Here is a 13,226-nt window from a genome sequence, read left to right as displayed (position 1 = left end):
TATAATAAGGTTTGGACAATAGTAAACAAAATCTTTGGAATGTATACATCAATAACAACAACAACCACCACCACCACAACAACAAAATCTTGATCGATAATGTAACATAAAACTAGAATTACCTTCGTATGTTATGAATGATGGATTTTTCGATATTTCTTTTTTTGACTGATGTAAGTATTCTTGTCGGTTAGGTGTAACCCTCCAGTTTGTTTATTTTGTTGTTTTTTTCAAATCTACTTATAGGTTGAATCAATTTTCTTATCTGCCATAGATACATTTGGTCAACAAATACATCCAGAATTATTATTACAATTGATTAATTCTGAAACAGTTGTATTTGATATATTAACCGATTTCTTTTATCATCCAAATCATGCTGTGGCAAGTGCTGCATTAGAGGTAAAAATTAGTTTGTTTTTTTTGCCTTGTGGCTCTCTTGTTCAAATTCTTGTCTGTGTTTAGATATACCTTTTATATTATGATTTCAAGTTGTTTTGATTATATAATTATGTAGATAGATAGTTGTATAAACGATCATTCCCTCCATTACGTAATAGTAATAACACTTGGCGACAATAATAATAATAACCAGTCAGTAAGTCACAACGTAGAACTTCATACGTACGTACATCAGTTCGAATTGCCATGAAGAATTCAGAAGATTAGAATTTGGCAGAACACAAAGAGTAGATGCACCTTCGCCATTGCAAACGATTTTGAGCCTAAGAACAGACATTTATTGTTGTGTTTGTAAAGTTAAGAACTAAATGTCTTATGAGCTTGATTAGATCACCAAAAGATTGAAAGTAAACATCTGTAATATATCTTATGCAAATATAACCCTTTGTATAATTTTTAACCAACTTGAAAAGGTAGCTGTGAAATAGTTAAATATTGTCCACTTTCCGGTTTAACAACTAAATTACTTGTATAACCAGATCGTTCTTTCTGTGTTTTCTATTGAAATGGTGTGTATTCATGTACGGCTTTATTCCGACTATCTTTTTTCAACTAAAGCACAGACTAGGAAAAATATGACATAAAAACGGTCTAGAGTTGTAATTCATAATTCAAATCACTAATCTATCTAAGCTTCACCACCACTGAAAAATTGGAAGTACTAGACTGCCTTTACATTTTAGTATGGACTCCTCAGTAATGCGCATCCACGTTCCTGCACGGAGGTCCCGAACCCGCGGTTGCTCAAGATCATGCATTGATTGACGTATTACCTAAACACTGTTGGATCCCAGCTCAGTTGTCTTGAGGTTAAGCGTTCGCTTGCGAGATCGAATTTTCTCGGTTCAAGTGTACGGGATCGTGGATGCTCATTGTTGAGGAGTCCCATACTCAAACGAAACGGCTGTCTAGGGCTTCCAAGTTTTCACTGGTGGTCAAGCTTAGATTGACTAGTGATTTTAGCTGTTTAAATACTGCAATCTCCACAGATCTCTATGCTGATAAAATTTTGTTCATCAAAATTAACTAGGTACATTTTCATACACTCAGCATAAAAGATTTGTTAATTAGTCTTGCTCTCAAAAGCTTTTGTATTGGAAAAGATTTGTTGTTTAGAAAAAGGCATTTCCTGACTCGATGATTAATGTCATTCTGTTGATATATTAAAAAACAACCAAACTGTTTCCAAGTAGTTGTCGATATGTCATTTAAAAGGTTCGATTCACTGTCGACACACTGCAGCACAAATCTTTATCTTTCGCAATTTCGGTTATCAGTCTTTGATTTTACTATTTTATTCCTATGTGATATGTAGCCATAGTATGTTTTTGGAGTAATAATATTCTGTGACAGTATTACAGCCCTCAATCCTCTTAGTTAGGATTTCATCCATTTGAGATTCATATATTCTTATCGTTTTAATATCTTTTCAAGTAGTAATTCAAGGGTTCGTAACATGGTGAACTCCCTTAGTGTGATAAAATTCCAGTCTAGATCTCAATGTCGACATTATTTATTCTTTCTGTGTGCATTGTAATAGATATAAACAACTGTGCTCTCCAAAAGTCTGTTTAAAGATTTATACTACTACCAAGTAGTTAAGAATGTTTCGAAATATTTATTTATCATAATGCCTTGAACATTAGGTAACGTTTAAAAATCCTACTCACTAAACGAATTCAGTCCCATTATTATAATTTATGGATCTTCTTTACCTAGCATTTAGGGACTTACATCGATAATTACTAATAATTAGGTTAAGTTCGTTTATTTCAGTAGACAATGGTTTCAGTAAGTCTTCACTATCTCATGATGGTGATGAATATTTGCAACTTACTCTATGTAACAAACTTCAACGACAAAAGATCGTTTTATTATCATCAAATTTGAATACCTTAAGATTTAAGTCAATCATTAAGTTTCTCCCTTCATAAGTAGGTTGTTATTTTTTTTCTAGTTTTAATCATGAAACCACCTACTTACTAACTTACTTACGCCTGTCAACCCTCGTGGAGGAGCATAGGCCACTCATCAGCATTCTCCATCCAACTCTGTCCTGGGCAATCCTTTCCAGTTCTTCCCAGTTGTTATTCATCCTTTTTCATTATCACCGTCAAATACTAATTGAGACGTACCTTTGACTAAAATTGTTAGTCAAACATTTTATTTTTTTATTTGAACTCATAAATATTGGTACAAAGGGGAACCAGATACATATGCGCCACACAAATCTTATTTGACTGGTGTGAGGGCTGTGATACTGACCGGGTGCCTAGACCAAGGCAGGTGGTTTTCATAGAGTGCCACATCCGGAGTCGTCGACCTAAAGGTCTGATCAACAAGGCAGTGGTGGAGCATCGTGAGGAGATACTTGGTCAATAGGTTACATTCTGATCAGATTGTTTCTTCTAGTCCAATTTTAGTCATGGCTCATCTATTAAATACCACACTATCTAGTGCAGAAAAATTATATCTATCAAAATGTGAATCAATAAAGTAACAGCTAAATAACACCGCTTTATAATAGTAGGTATACGTCACCGAACAATTGTGTTCATTCATGTATAGAACTTTCCAGCTCTGTGAACCTAACACTTAATGTGTACATAACACAGACTACTGAGGTGAAATTTGATAATCCGTACTTAAGTTTCGTAAAATGATGTACAATAAAATTGTAAAATTTTACAGTAGGTAAATAGGTGATTGGGTTCTTTGTACGCTGGTTTACTTTATTTATTTATTAATTTCAACACATAAATATTGGTACAAGGAAGCACCAGATATATATGCGCCACACAAATCTCATTTGATTTGTGTGACGGTTGTCATACTGCCCGGGTGCCCAAATTGAAGCAGGTGGTTTTCTTAGGGGCCCACACCCGGAACCTTTGACCGAAAGATCTGATCCACAAGGCAGTGGAGCATCGTGAGGAGATGCAGTCCCATGGTAGCCGGTGTTCAACGATTGATTCATACACCATTTGTTCCCTCAGGATACTGGAGACCATGTGCACCATTGGTTTTGAATCAGGATTTTCTGAGTCTCCTGGGTGAACTTTCCGTGTCCACCAACCCGGTTAAAGCGCCGGACATTGGCTTTTCATCCTCTCAATTTCGTAACCATCAGTAATGCCACGACAAGGCAGTGAGTAGGACTTCTCTGTCAAAGACTGTATACGCGTGGCCATGTGAGAGCATTTCGAGAGGGAAAGCGGTTGCTCCCCACTCTCGACCGTAGTATGGCATTGGGGGGCTGAACATCATTTACATTGATTGTTAGCAGTAATGGCACTAGTAGAAATATCTAAGGACGTCAAAGTTAAAAATTTGTTAAACTTCATCTGCTAACTTTTATATTTTAATAAATAGTTAGTTACACTTCCAAATTTTCTTCTTTTTTTTTCTCAAGGTTTATATTAGACGTTCATATACAGCGTATGAATTAACCGGTGTTCATCATTTCCAATTATCTTGTGGAAGTTCATTTTTCACATTTAGATTTTTGTTACCAAATGAATTTGTTTCTAGGTAAGCAACCATATAAATAGTTATATATTTGTATGGTATATCATTTATTCACACTGTATAAAATTTTTTATTTATTTAAACAAATATTGGTACAAAACTCGTTTGATTTGTGTGAGGTCTGTGATACTGTCCGGGTTCCCAAACCGAAGCAGATGTTTTTCTTTAGGGGGCCACACCCGGAGCCTTTGACCTAAAGGTCTGATCCACAAGGCAGTGGAGCATGGTGAAGAGATACAGTTCCATGGTAGCCGGTGACCAACGATTGATTCATACGCCATTTGTTCCCTCAAGATACTGGAGCCCATGTGCACCATTGGTTTTGAATTAGGGTTTTTTAACTCCTGTAGGTGGGCTTTCCATGTCCTTCAGCCCGGGTAAAGCTCCGGACATTCGTGTTTCGTCATCTGAATTTCGTAAACAACAGTAATTCTTTGGGAAGGTATTGAGTAGGACTTCTCTGTCAGAGGCTATATACGCGTGGCCATGTGAAAGCATTTGGAGAGGGAGAACGGTCTCTCCTCACTTCTCGACCGTACCAGAGCATTTGGGCATTCAGTACTGTAATATTCTTATTTCAAGTGAATACTAAACATTATTTACATTGATTTCCAATATTATCCTTGAAACCAGTTAAATTTAAAGAATCTTATATTGAATCGGATATGTGTATTTTTGTGAAATCCGTAAAAGTGCCGAAACAGTTATTGAGTGATTTCATGTTTTCGCTTGTTATCCAGCTACTGTCAACACATAGGGAATTGTGTTTTGGTATCTTGATGAAATATCCTTCTTTCCAGTCTCTCAGTGGCACGTATTCTTCTTCTCAAATTTGGTCTGTGTGTGCTGCTTTAACGTCTGGCGGGTTCAATGGAGCTGGTTTATTCAACATTTCCTCAAATTATTCTACCAATCTTTACCTCTGTTGGTAATTTCTGTCTTCTTGTTCTTCCTTTCTTGAATCTTGTTCAGGGTTGGCATAGAGATCCATTCCTTATGATGATGCTTGTTGCGACCCAGCACGTCATGGCACGTTGAGGTTACTTCTTTTTAAATTTTTTTAGTTGTCCTCCATAGTAATTTCTTCTTTGAGTAGATCCTGTAAAGCTTGGAATGTGTTGTCGAGAGTTATGTTGAATTCGTTGAATTTTTCAGTATCTCTTAGAAAAGCTGTATTGAACCTTTGTAATACTGTTTGTCCTGTTTTTTTTCCAGTGTTTTTAAAGCTTCTGTTTCATCTTGATCAGAACTAGGTGGGGTGATGTGAAGCTATGTCAGCTCTCCCCCTGGTTCACATTGACCTTTTATAAGACTAGAAATCCTCATAATTTGTCAATTGAATCATTTCAGTTGGTTTTTTGTACACATCTCTTCTAGTCTGCTCTATTTTTCGTATCATAAGTTGTACTTAGCGTTACAATAAAGTATGAAACCTAGCGAAATTCAATAAACAATATTCGATGCGACTGTTCATCAAAAGTCGTTCACCACTTTTTGATACGTCTGTTTATAAACCTTGAGTTTCTTATATTTTTCTGTACAGTTGTAATTTCGCCTCAGAAAATCTTGAATGCTATAAAGATAGAGAAAAATATTCAATCCTTTACATGAAAAATTCTATTTAGCCTTCATTTTTAGTACCAGTTAACCTGGTGGTCTAAACGTTCTTGTGAGTTGGAACCAACAGTTTTATTTAAAGTGCTCAAAAAGGTATCTCAATTCATCGATTATTATAACAGTTTGTAAGTATTTGAGAACTGTGTGTATCTTTTTCATTCTATAGATATTAAGTAACAATTTGTTGTAGATTAGATCAATCTATATTTGTTTAAATAATACATAAAATGTGCTCAGCAACGAACATTTCTTTCATTTAACAAGGTTAGATTGAATTATTACGCATTAAATACTTTTTTTTATGTTTCTTACGTTGATTGAGAACGTAATACCTGAATAGATGTTGGCATGCATTCGATCTAAATTAATGTATGAAATGATTTGTTTAAACTTTACAATGAAATATTAGTTTAGTTTAAACCTTAAAAAAGATCACTATAAGCAACAATGCAGGCATGTTCGGGATGCGATTCTCCTCCTCGAAGTGCAAAATGTTACTTCAGGATTGGATTGCATCGACACCTGGACTAACGATAGGGAGTGAAGTAGTTGAGCGTGTTGACTGCTTCACTTATCTTGGAAGTCTCATCAACCTTGTGGTCTGGTTTGTGGCGAAATCTCGGCACGAATACAGAAGGCTTGACTATCCTTCACCAACTTGCGTCATTTATAGCGTAGGCAAGATATCCGTCTACCGACCAAAGGACGTGTTTACTGCTCAGCAGTTTGTTCCTTCTTACTTTATGGCAGTGAAACATGTCCGATAAGAGTAGACGATATTCCTAGACTACTAGTTTTCGATCATAGGTGTCTTCGAAGCATTGCTCGTATATCTTGGGACCACCGGGTAAGTAATGCAGTCGTTAGTAAACGGGTACTGTGTAAGGATGGAAAATCAATTAATGAAGTAGTGAAACTTCATCTGTTGAGATGTCTAGGACACGTGTTACGTATGCCCAACCACCGACTGCCCCGACGTGCAATGTTTTATGGTGTAGGATAAGTTCGAAGAAAGCTATGAGCGGACAGACCAAAACATAGCACAAATCCATGAATTCACTGACAAGTGAACTAAGTCATGTTGGTAGGTGTAGACTACTTGGTTGGGATCCGCGAGATGATAGCGATCGATGGTTAGAGACCTTGAATGATATGGCTCAAAATCGTTTGAAATGGTGAAGGTGCATCTACTCTTTGTGTTCTGACAAATTCTAATCTTCTGAATTCTTCATGTCCCTTTCTTTTTTCTCTTTCCAAGTTCATTTCACTGGATTATACTCTTTCAATAACATCTTCGAACGCTAATCTTTCACATTATTGCTTATACTCTTACTTTTTCTACCACTATGGGATTTGATGAATCGACAACTGCATGTCTGTGCTAATGTGGTATGGCAATTCGAACTGATGTACGTACGTATGAAGTTCTATGTTGTTACTGACTGACTAATAATTTTGTAAAATGATGGATTGTTCTTAACTACTATGAAGATCTTATTTAGATCGCGTTAATATATTGCTTAGAGCAATAACTATAATAACTAAGGCCAAGATCTTATTTATAGTTACCTGGTAATCTAAATTCATCCATTGCTATTCTTTTGAAAGAATATTTGTATGTTCAATGTTGCATGGTGTTTCTATTTCTTGTTATTTCAGTTCTTCCAATGTAAATAGATGTTCGTCAGATCGTGAAAAATTAAATGATCAAACAAAAAATTCTAATTTAGAACATTCAATTCATTCACCAATCTTTGAAAATGTTCCAAATTATAACAACATATCATCAACATCATTTGATTTACAAGATGATACTACTACTAGTACTAGTACTACGAATACTACTTCTATTACTTATCATAAATCAACTATTATGAATAATTTTCAAAGTTTAATTGATATAGATACTACTCCATTATCTGGTGAACGTATGGGTGGTATGACAGCATTTAATTCTTTAAATGATTTAGAAGAGTAAGTTAACTAGTTAATTATGTTTTAATGGATTTCTTGTTCCTATGAAAAATCACTGTTTCTATCCTTAAAAAAAGAAAAACTGTCCCATGAATTCAGTAACAACACATCAGAATGATAATACTGCCACTACATTGTGTTAGTTAATTTGGGATAGTTAGTTGGTAACTCTGAACGTAGAGTGATTTCTAATCCTCTATTACTAGTTGATTTCTATCAATCAAATTACAATGTAGCAGCTAATCTGTCTAGATTAGAATGAGATTGTTGGAGGTAGTCAACAGGACACTTTGGAAATATTTTTGTCATTAGTTGAGACTGATCGATAAGACCTTCTTTCAATCTATGAGGATGGTCCACAGTTGAAGTCGAGGAAGCTCTAAGAAGCCCAAAATAAACCAGACATATTCCATCCAATCAGCTTTGGGAAGAATATTCTAGAATGACTATGTGTAGCTTCCCTATTGGACAATGCTGATAACTCCCTGTGTACCGATTTGATAACTATAATGATGATTTTGTTTCTACTAAAAACTATAAATACCTGACAATTTTGTACCATAATCGACACTGTTTGGAATAACATTCCTTCTACTTGTTTTCTATCTTCTGATTTATGACATGGGAGGGTTCAGGCGTTCAAGTGTTCAAGTGTTACGCGATAGACTAAGAAATCTAAGTACGAGATATAACACAATCTCTTTGTTAAAGTCAAGATATCCTTTCTATCAATGATAAACCAAAACATTTCAGGATTCATCTATAAGTTCTCTCCTTTGAGTACCTATCTTTGCACTATTTGTTAAACATTTAATCATTATTATTAGGAAAGTTTTATTTATGATTGTATTGTCGCCTAAAAGTAAAATGTTAATGTAAATATGAGGGTTTTTTTAAATTTAGAAATGTTGTATTCATATTAGTACTTGTAATCTCAAGTAATTTCCCAATAAACACAAAAGTCTCCGGGAAAAATATTTTTGTTTTGTCTTTTATTGTAAAAAATTATAAAATGAATATTGATTTTGTATTTGTTGAAGTTACGATCTTCATAGTTGTCTTTTACTAAACTGCATCAATTTTAGTTCAAGCTAAAGTTCCGTCTACCAACTAGAAGGTAAATGAAATTTGAGGCAATACACTGTGTATTACTCTCTCCTGTAAATGATGGTCTATGAAAGTGGAAGACAATAATAGAATTCAGTATTTCTATTATATATGTTTTAGAAATTGTTGGGTAGTCTCAAAATATCTCTCATCAAAGTTTCCAAAGACCCTAAATTTCCAGGAACCGTTTTATCCTATCAGTGACTGGAGAAGTTAGATGAAATGCCTCAAAATCATTTAGAATGGTGCAGACGTAATTATTCTTTATGTTCCTTGTGATCTTAAATTTCAGTTTTTCTTCATTCATACCTTTGCTTTCCTTTTTGTAGAACCTTATGCTTGATAGTTAGTCTTTCTCTTTACCATCAATACTACGTTATGTTGATTCCTTTGGTTTTCATTCCAGCATTTTTATCTCCTCGTAGTGTTATTGTTTGACAACTTGTATCAATGCACATTTGCGTTAATTTTGATTGACTGAATCATAGTAACATCGTATGAATAAAAAATATTATAAAACATCAATGGGAAGATTCAAACAAACAAAATGAATTTCAACTTCACTCCACTGCACAAGGAAGTGGCTATAAGGACTCAGTGGCCGAGTGGATAACACGATGGCGTTTGAAGCGTAAGGTACTGGGTTCGAGTCCCAGAGTGAACATCAATTCAACTCTGAGATGCAGGTACATCCAGCTGACGAGTCACAAATAGGATGAAAGGGGCGTCAAACTGGATTTCACTACTAGCCACTATCCATCTTTGCTTACCATGCTTGTGAATTTAGGCTATATCGAGGCAATACTCACAGTATGCACATATGCCAATTTGAGACTGACCAGTTGCAGTCCTTGTCTACGCAAAATACTTCGGATCCGATGGCCAGACACTACCAGCAACAAGTTACTGTGGGAGACAACAAACCAGATTCCAGCGGAGGAAGAAATCAGGAAGAAGCTCTGGAAGTGGATTGGGCACACCTTGAGGAAATCACCTAATTGTGTCACAAGACAAACCCTCACATGGAATCCTGAAGGTCAAAGGAGAAGAGGAAGACCAAAGAACACATTACGTCGAGAAATTGAGACAGACATAAGAAGAATGAACAAGAACTGGATAGAACTAGAAAAGAATGCCCAGGACAGAGTGTGTTGGAGAATACTGGTCGGTGGCCTATGCTCCATTGGGAGTAACAGGCGAAAGTAAGTAAGTTGCAGTCCTAAAAACATCAATCGAAAGATTTAAACAAATAATACCAAATGAGTTTCAATATTATTTTATGAATAATACTGTTTAGGTACTAAGCTATGAATGCTTATGTGCACCGGAACTACATTTTCAGTTATTCGTAGTTGGGGGATACAAAAAAGGTTCACGAAAATCAATACCTACTTACTTACTTACTTACGCCTGTTACCCCTTGTCGAGGAGCATAGGCCGCCCACCAACATTCTCCATCCAACTCTGTCCTGAGCCTTCCTTTCCAGTTCTTTCCAGTTGTTATTCATCCTTTTCATATCTGCTTCTATTTCCCTTTTGGATAGATATATGTACCGTTTTATACATAATACGGATCAACATTAACTTTATTTCTTCTCTTTATTGATACTTTGATACTTTTATAGATCTTTTGATGAATTAATTCGATTATTTAATTCAGCATGTAAAGAATCTAAAAATATTCATACATCATTATCTGAACCAATATTTGGTTATACTCGTCAATTCACTTCTTCTGATATTGTTCATCAAAAATCACAACATAATAATATTTCAAATAATGAAGCCAAATTAATTAGTTTTCAAGATCCACCATATCATACAGTAAGTTATTTTTATAATGTTTTTTGGGTTCGAACTTCATTACAGATAACAGTTAACGTCTTATATTATCTGAAAGGGGTTTTGTGGAGATGTGAGTAATTTCATAGAGTTGAGATCATGAGTCAATTGAAGCTAGACCACCATGGTAAACCTGAAAGCACTGGACGGCCGTTTCGTCTTATTGTGTGACCCTGCAGCAGTGCTCAATTTCGTGTATTGGTTGAAGTTAGACATTAACACCGTTGGATGCCGGCCAGGTCAGTGGTCTATCGGTTAAGTGCTCTGGCGCGAGACTGATATGTTCTGGGTTGGAATCTCGAGAGTCGGGATCGTGGATGCGCACTGTTGAGGAGTCCCATAATAGGACGAAATGGCCGTCCAATGCTTTGAGGTTTTCCATGGTGGTCCAGCTACAATCAACTCATGATCTCAACTCTATAAAATCTCCACAATAGTTAAAAAATCTCATTGCATAATTCGATGAGTTTGAATGTGATTTACATGTTGAATTATTCCTTAGTGCTGTAAATTAGTACATGGGAAAAACTTTCGATCCACTTTCTGTTATCTATAAATGAATTAATTTAGCTTGATAACATAAACAGTGCATGTATTACTTGTGTCAATGGCTTTTCAAACAGTGGTATCCTTTAATTATACACACATATCGAAAGTTTAATATTCATACTTATCTTCTGTGCAAGAACGTGTGAATCAGAAAGTACACTTAGAAGGAAACCGACTTTCATTCCTAAACTTGTTTTCAAAAATCCTTTTGATACAATAAGGAGTTAATTGTATTTTGATGTCATCAGGTTAGAATTAATAGGGAATAGTTTTTACAGTTTAGTTCAGTGTTGATTGAGACACATCGGGCTAATGTGGCAACAATCGTAGTGAAATCACCACTTTCTTGGTCATATAGCACACTAGCACAGAGATGAAGTTGTCGATTCAAATCCCATAGTGGTAGAAGTAGTAAGAGTATAAACAGTAATCCGAAAGATTAGGGTTTGAAGATGTTATTGAAAGAGTTTTCCATGTTTTCCATGAACTGGTGCAGTACTACCAAATTTATTATAAATTTTAGTATCGTTTTTGGAATCTTCTTGAACTCCAAGGTTACCAGTAGTTCTATTGATATCATTTCATTTTCGAACATAAACTGAACATAAGACTCTTTTCATGTCCCCTCTTGATTTCTATTAAAGTTCAAGTATTGAATATTTTAAAAGTTTGTAGTTCGACTAAATAGTCAGTAGTTTAAGCGCTTTCTTCTTTTACCAAATATATCGCTTCGTCTTCAACCATCTCGGAGTTTTTATATCCACTAAATCTTTTAATGATCATGTTTGGTTCAAATTCTAGATTGATTCTAAGACTTTTATCCTTTCATGAATTCATCAAGATACTACCCCTTGTACTTTATTTATATCAGATATAATATGTAAAGTGACTTTACTCTCTTTACAACAAGGCATTTTATACATACATATCTTAAATTCATTTAGTATTGTTTGTTTGAATCTTCCCATCGATGTGTTAGGACTGCAACTTGTCAGTCTCTAATTGGCATATGTGCATACTGTGCGTATTGCCTCGATATAACCAGAGTGAACATCAACTCTGAGATGCAGGCACATCCATCTGACGAGTCTTAAATAGGGCGAAAAGCGCGTCCTGGATTCCACTGCTAGTCACTATCCATGTTTGCCTACAATATATATAACTTTGAAAAATACTGAAATCTCCACAAAACCCCTTCGGATTATAATCATATGCTCACTAGTGACTGACTTCAAGATACATGTCCTGGAGTTCTAGTAGGAGGCAGTGATCAGTGGAGTTCAACCAGGTCTGGTGGGAGACATCAACTCACTGATGACATTGGTGAATGGTTGCTCAATTTCGTGGATCGGTTGAAGTTAGATATTAACACCGTTGGATGCCGGCTCAATGGTCTATCGGTTAAGGGCTCTGGTGACAGACTCGTAGGTCCTGGGTTCGAATCTCGTTAGTGCGTGATCGTGGATGTACACTGTTGAGGAGTCCCATAATAGGACGAAACGGCCGCCTAGTGCTTTGAGGTTTTCCATGGTGGTCTAGTTTCAATCGACTCATGATTTCAACTTTGAAAGATATATATATCTTGTTTATTATACTTACAAGTAATATAAATCATTCGTTTGTTATGTAATGTCGTTGCGTTTTCTTCCTCTTCTTCTTCTACAAACATTCTGAATAATTGATCATAATTTTATTTTAACAGTACTTGAATAAACATAACAAGGTAATTTATGCTTAATAATTTAATACTACTACTATTGTTACTGCTGCTACTACTGTAACTGTTATTTTTAACAATACAATTTTTCTTTCATGTTGCTGTGTTAATACGTCCATATTGTATACATGTGTGTGCACTAATGTTATTTGCTTTATTTCTTAGCCACATTTCATTCATCTTATCTTTTGTGATTATTTTGTATGTTGATCAACTGAAACTATAACCATCAGCTCACTAATCACTTGAAGATGTTCCTGAAGTTGTAGTGAAAAGTTGTAACTGATGAAGTATAGATGTGTGAGGAGTGAAACAGTTGTTACCAATGACTTTGAATTTCGTTGAACTATTTCACAAACTGATCAACTTTGGAATTTTACTGTTGTATGCCAGTTGAGTGGTTTTAATGGTCAGATGTTCACCGCTGGAC

General features: G+C 35.4%; 1 protein-coding gene across 1 annotated transcript in view; it reads left to right on the top strand.

The window, feature by feature from the left end:
• Smp_123710 (acetyl-CoA carboxylase) overlaps window positions 1-13,226 on the top strand; it is a gene marked incomplete at its 5' end in the record, with an annotated part of 90,303 nt that overhangs the window by 43,506 nt on the left and 33,571 nt on the right. Inside the window, 3 exons of the mRNA XM_018797004.1 lie at window positions 247-402; window positions 3,875-3,993; window positions 6,286-6,488. Of these exons, the coding sequence (XP_018652089.1) occupies window positions 247-402; window positions 3,875-3,993; window positions 6,286-6,488 (478 nt within the window). The remainder of the gene's footprint in view (window positions 1-246; window positions 403-3,874; window positions 3,994-6,285; window positions 6,489-13,226) is intronic.

This window comes from Schistosoma mansoni, chromosome 4 (assembly GCF_000237925.1).
Source record: "Schistosoma mansoni strain Puerto Rico chromosome 4, complete genome".
Lineage (NCBI taxonomy): Eukaryota > Metazoa > Platyhelminthes > Trematoda > Strigeidida > Schistosomatidae > Schistosoma > Schistosoma mansoni.
Note: the sequence above shows the minus strand (reverse complement) of the source record. Positions and strands in the feature narration are given on the sequence as shown.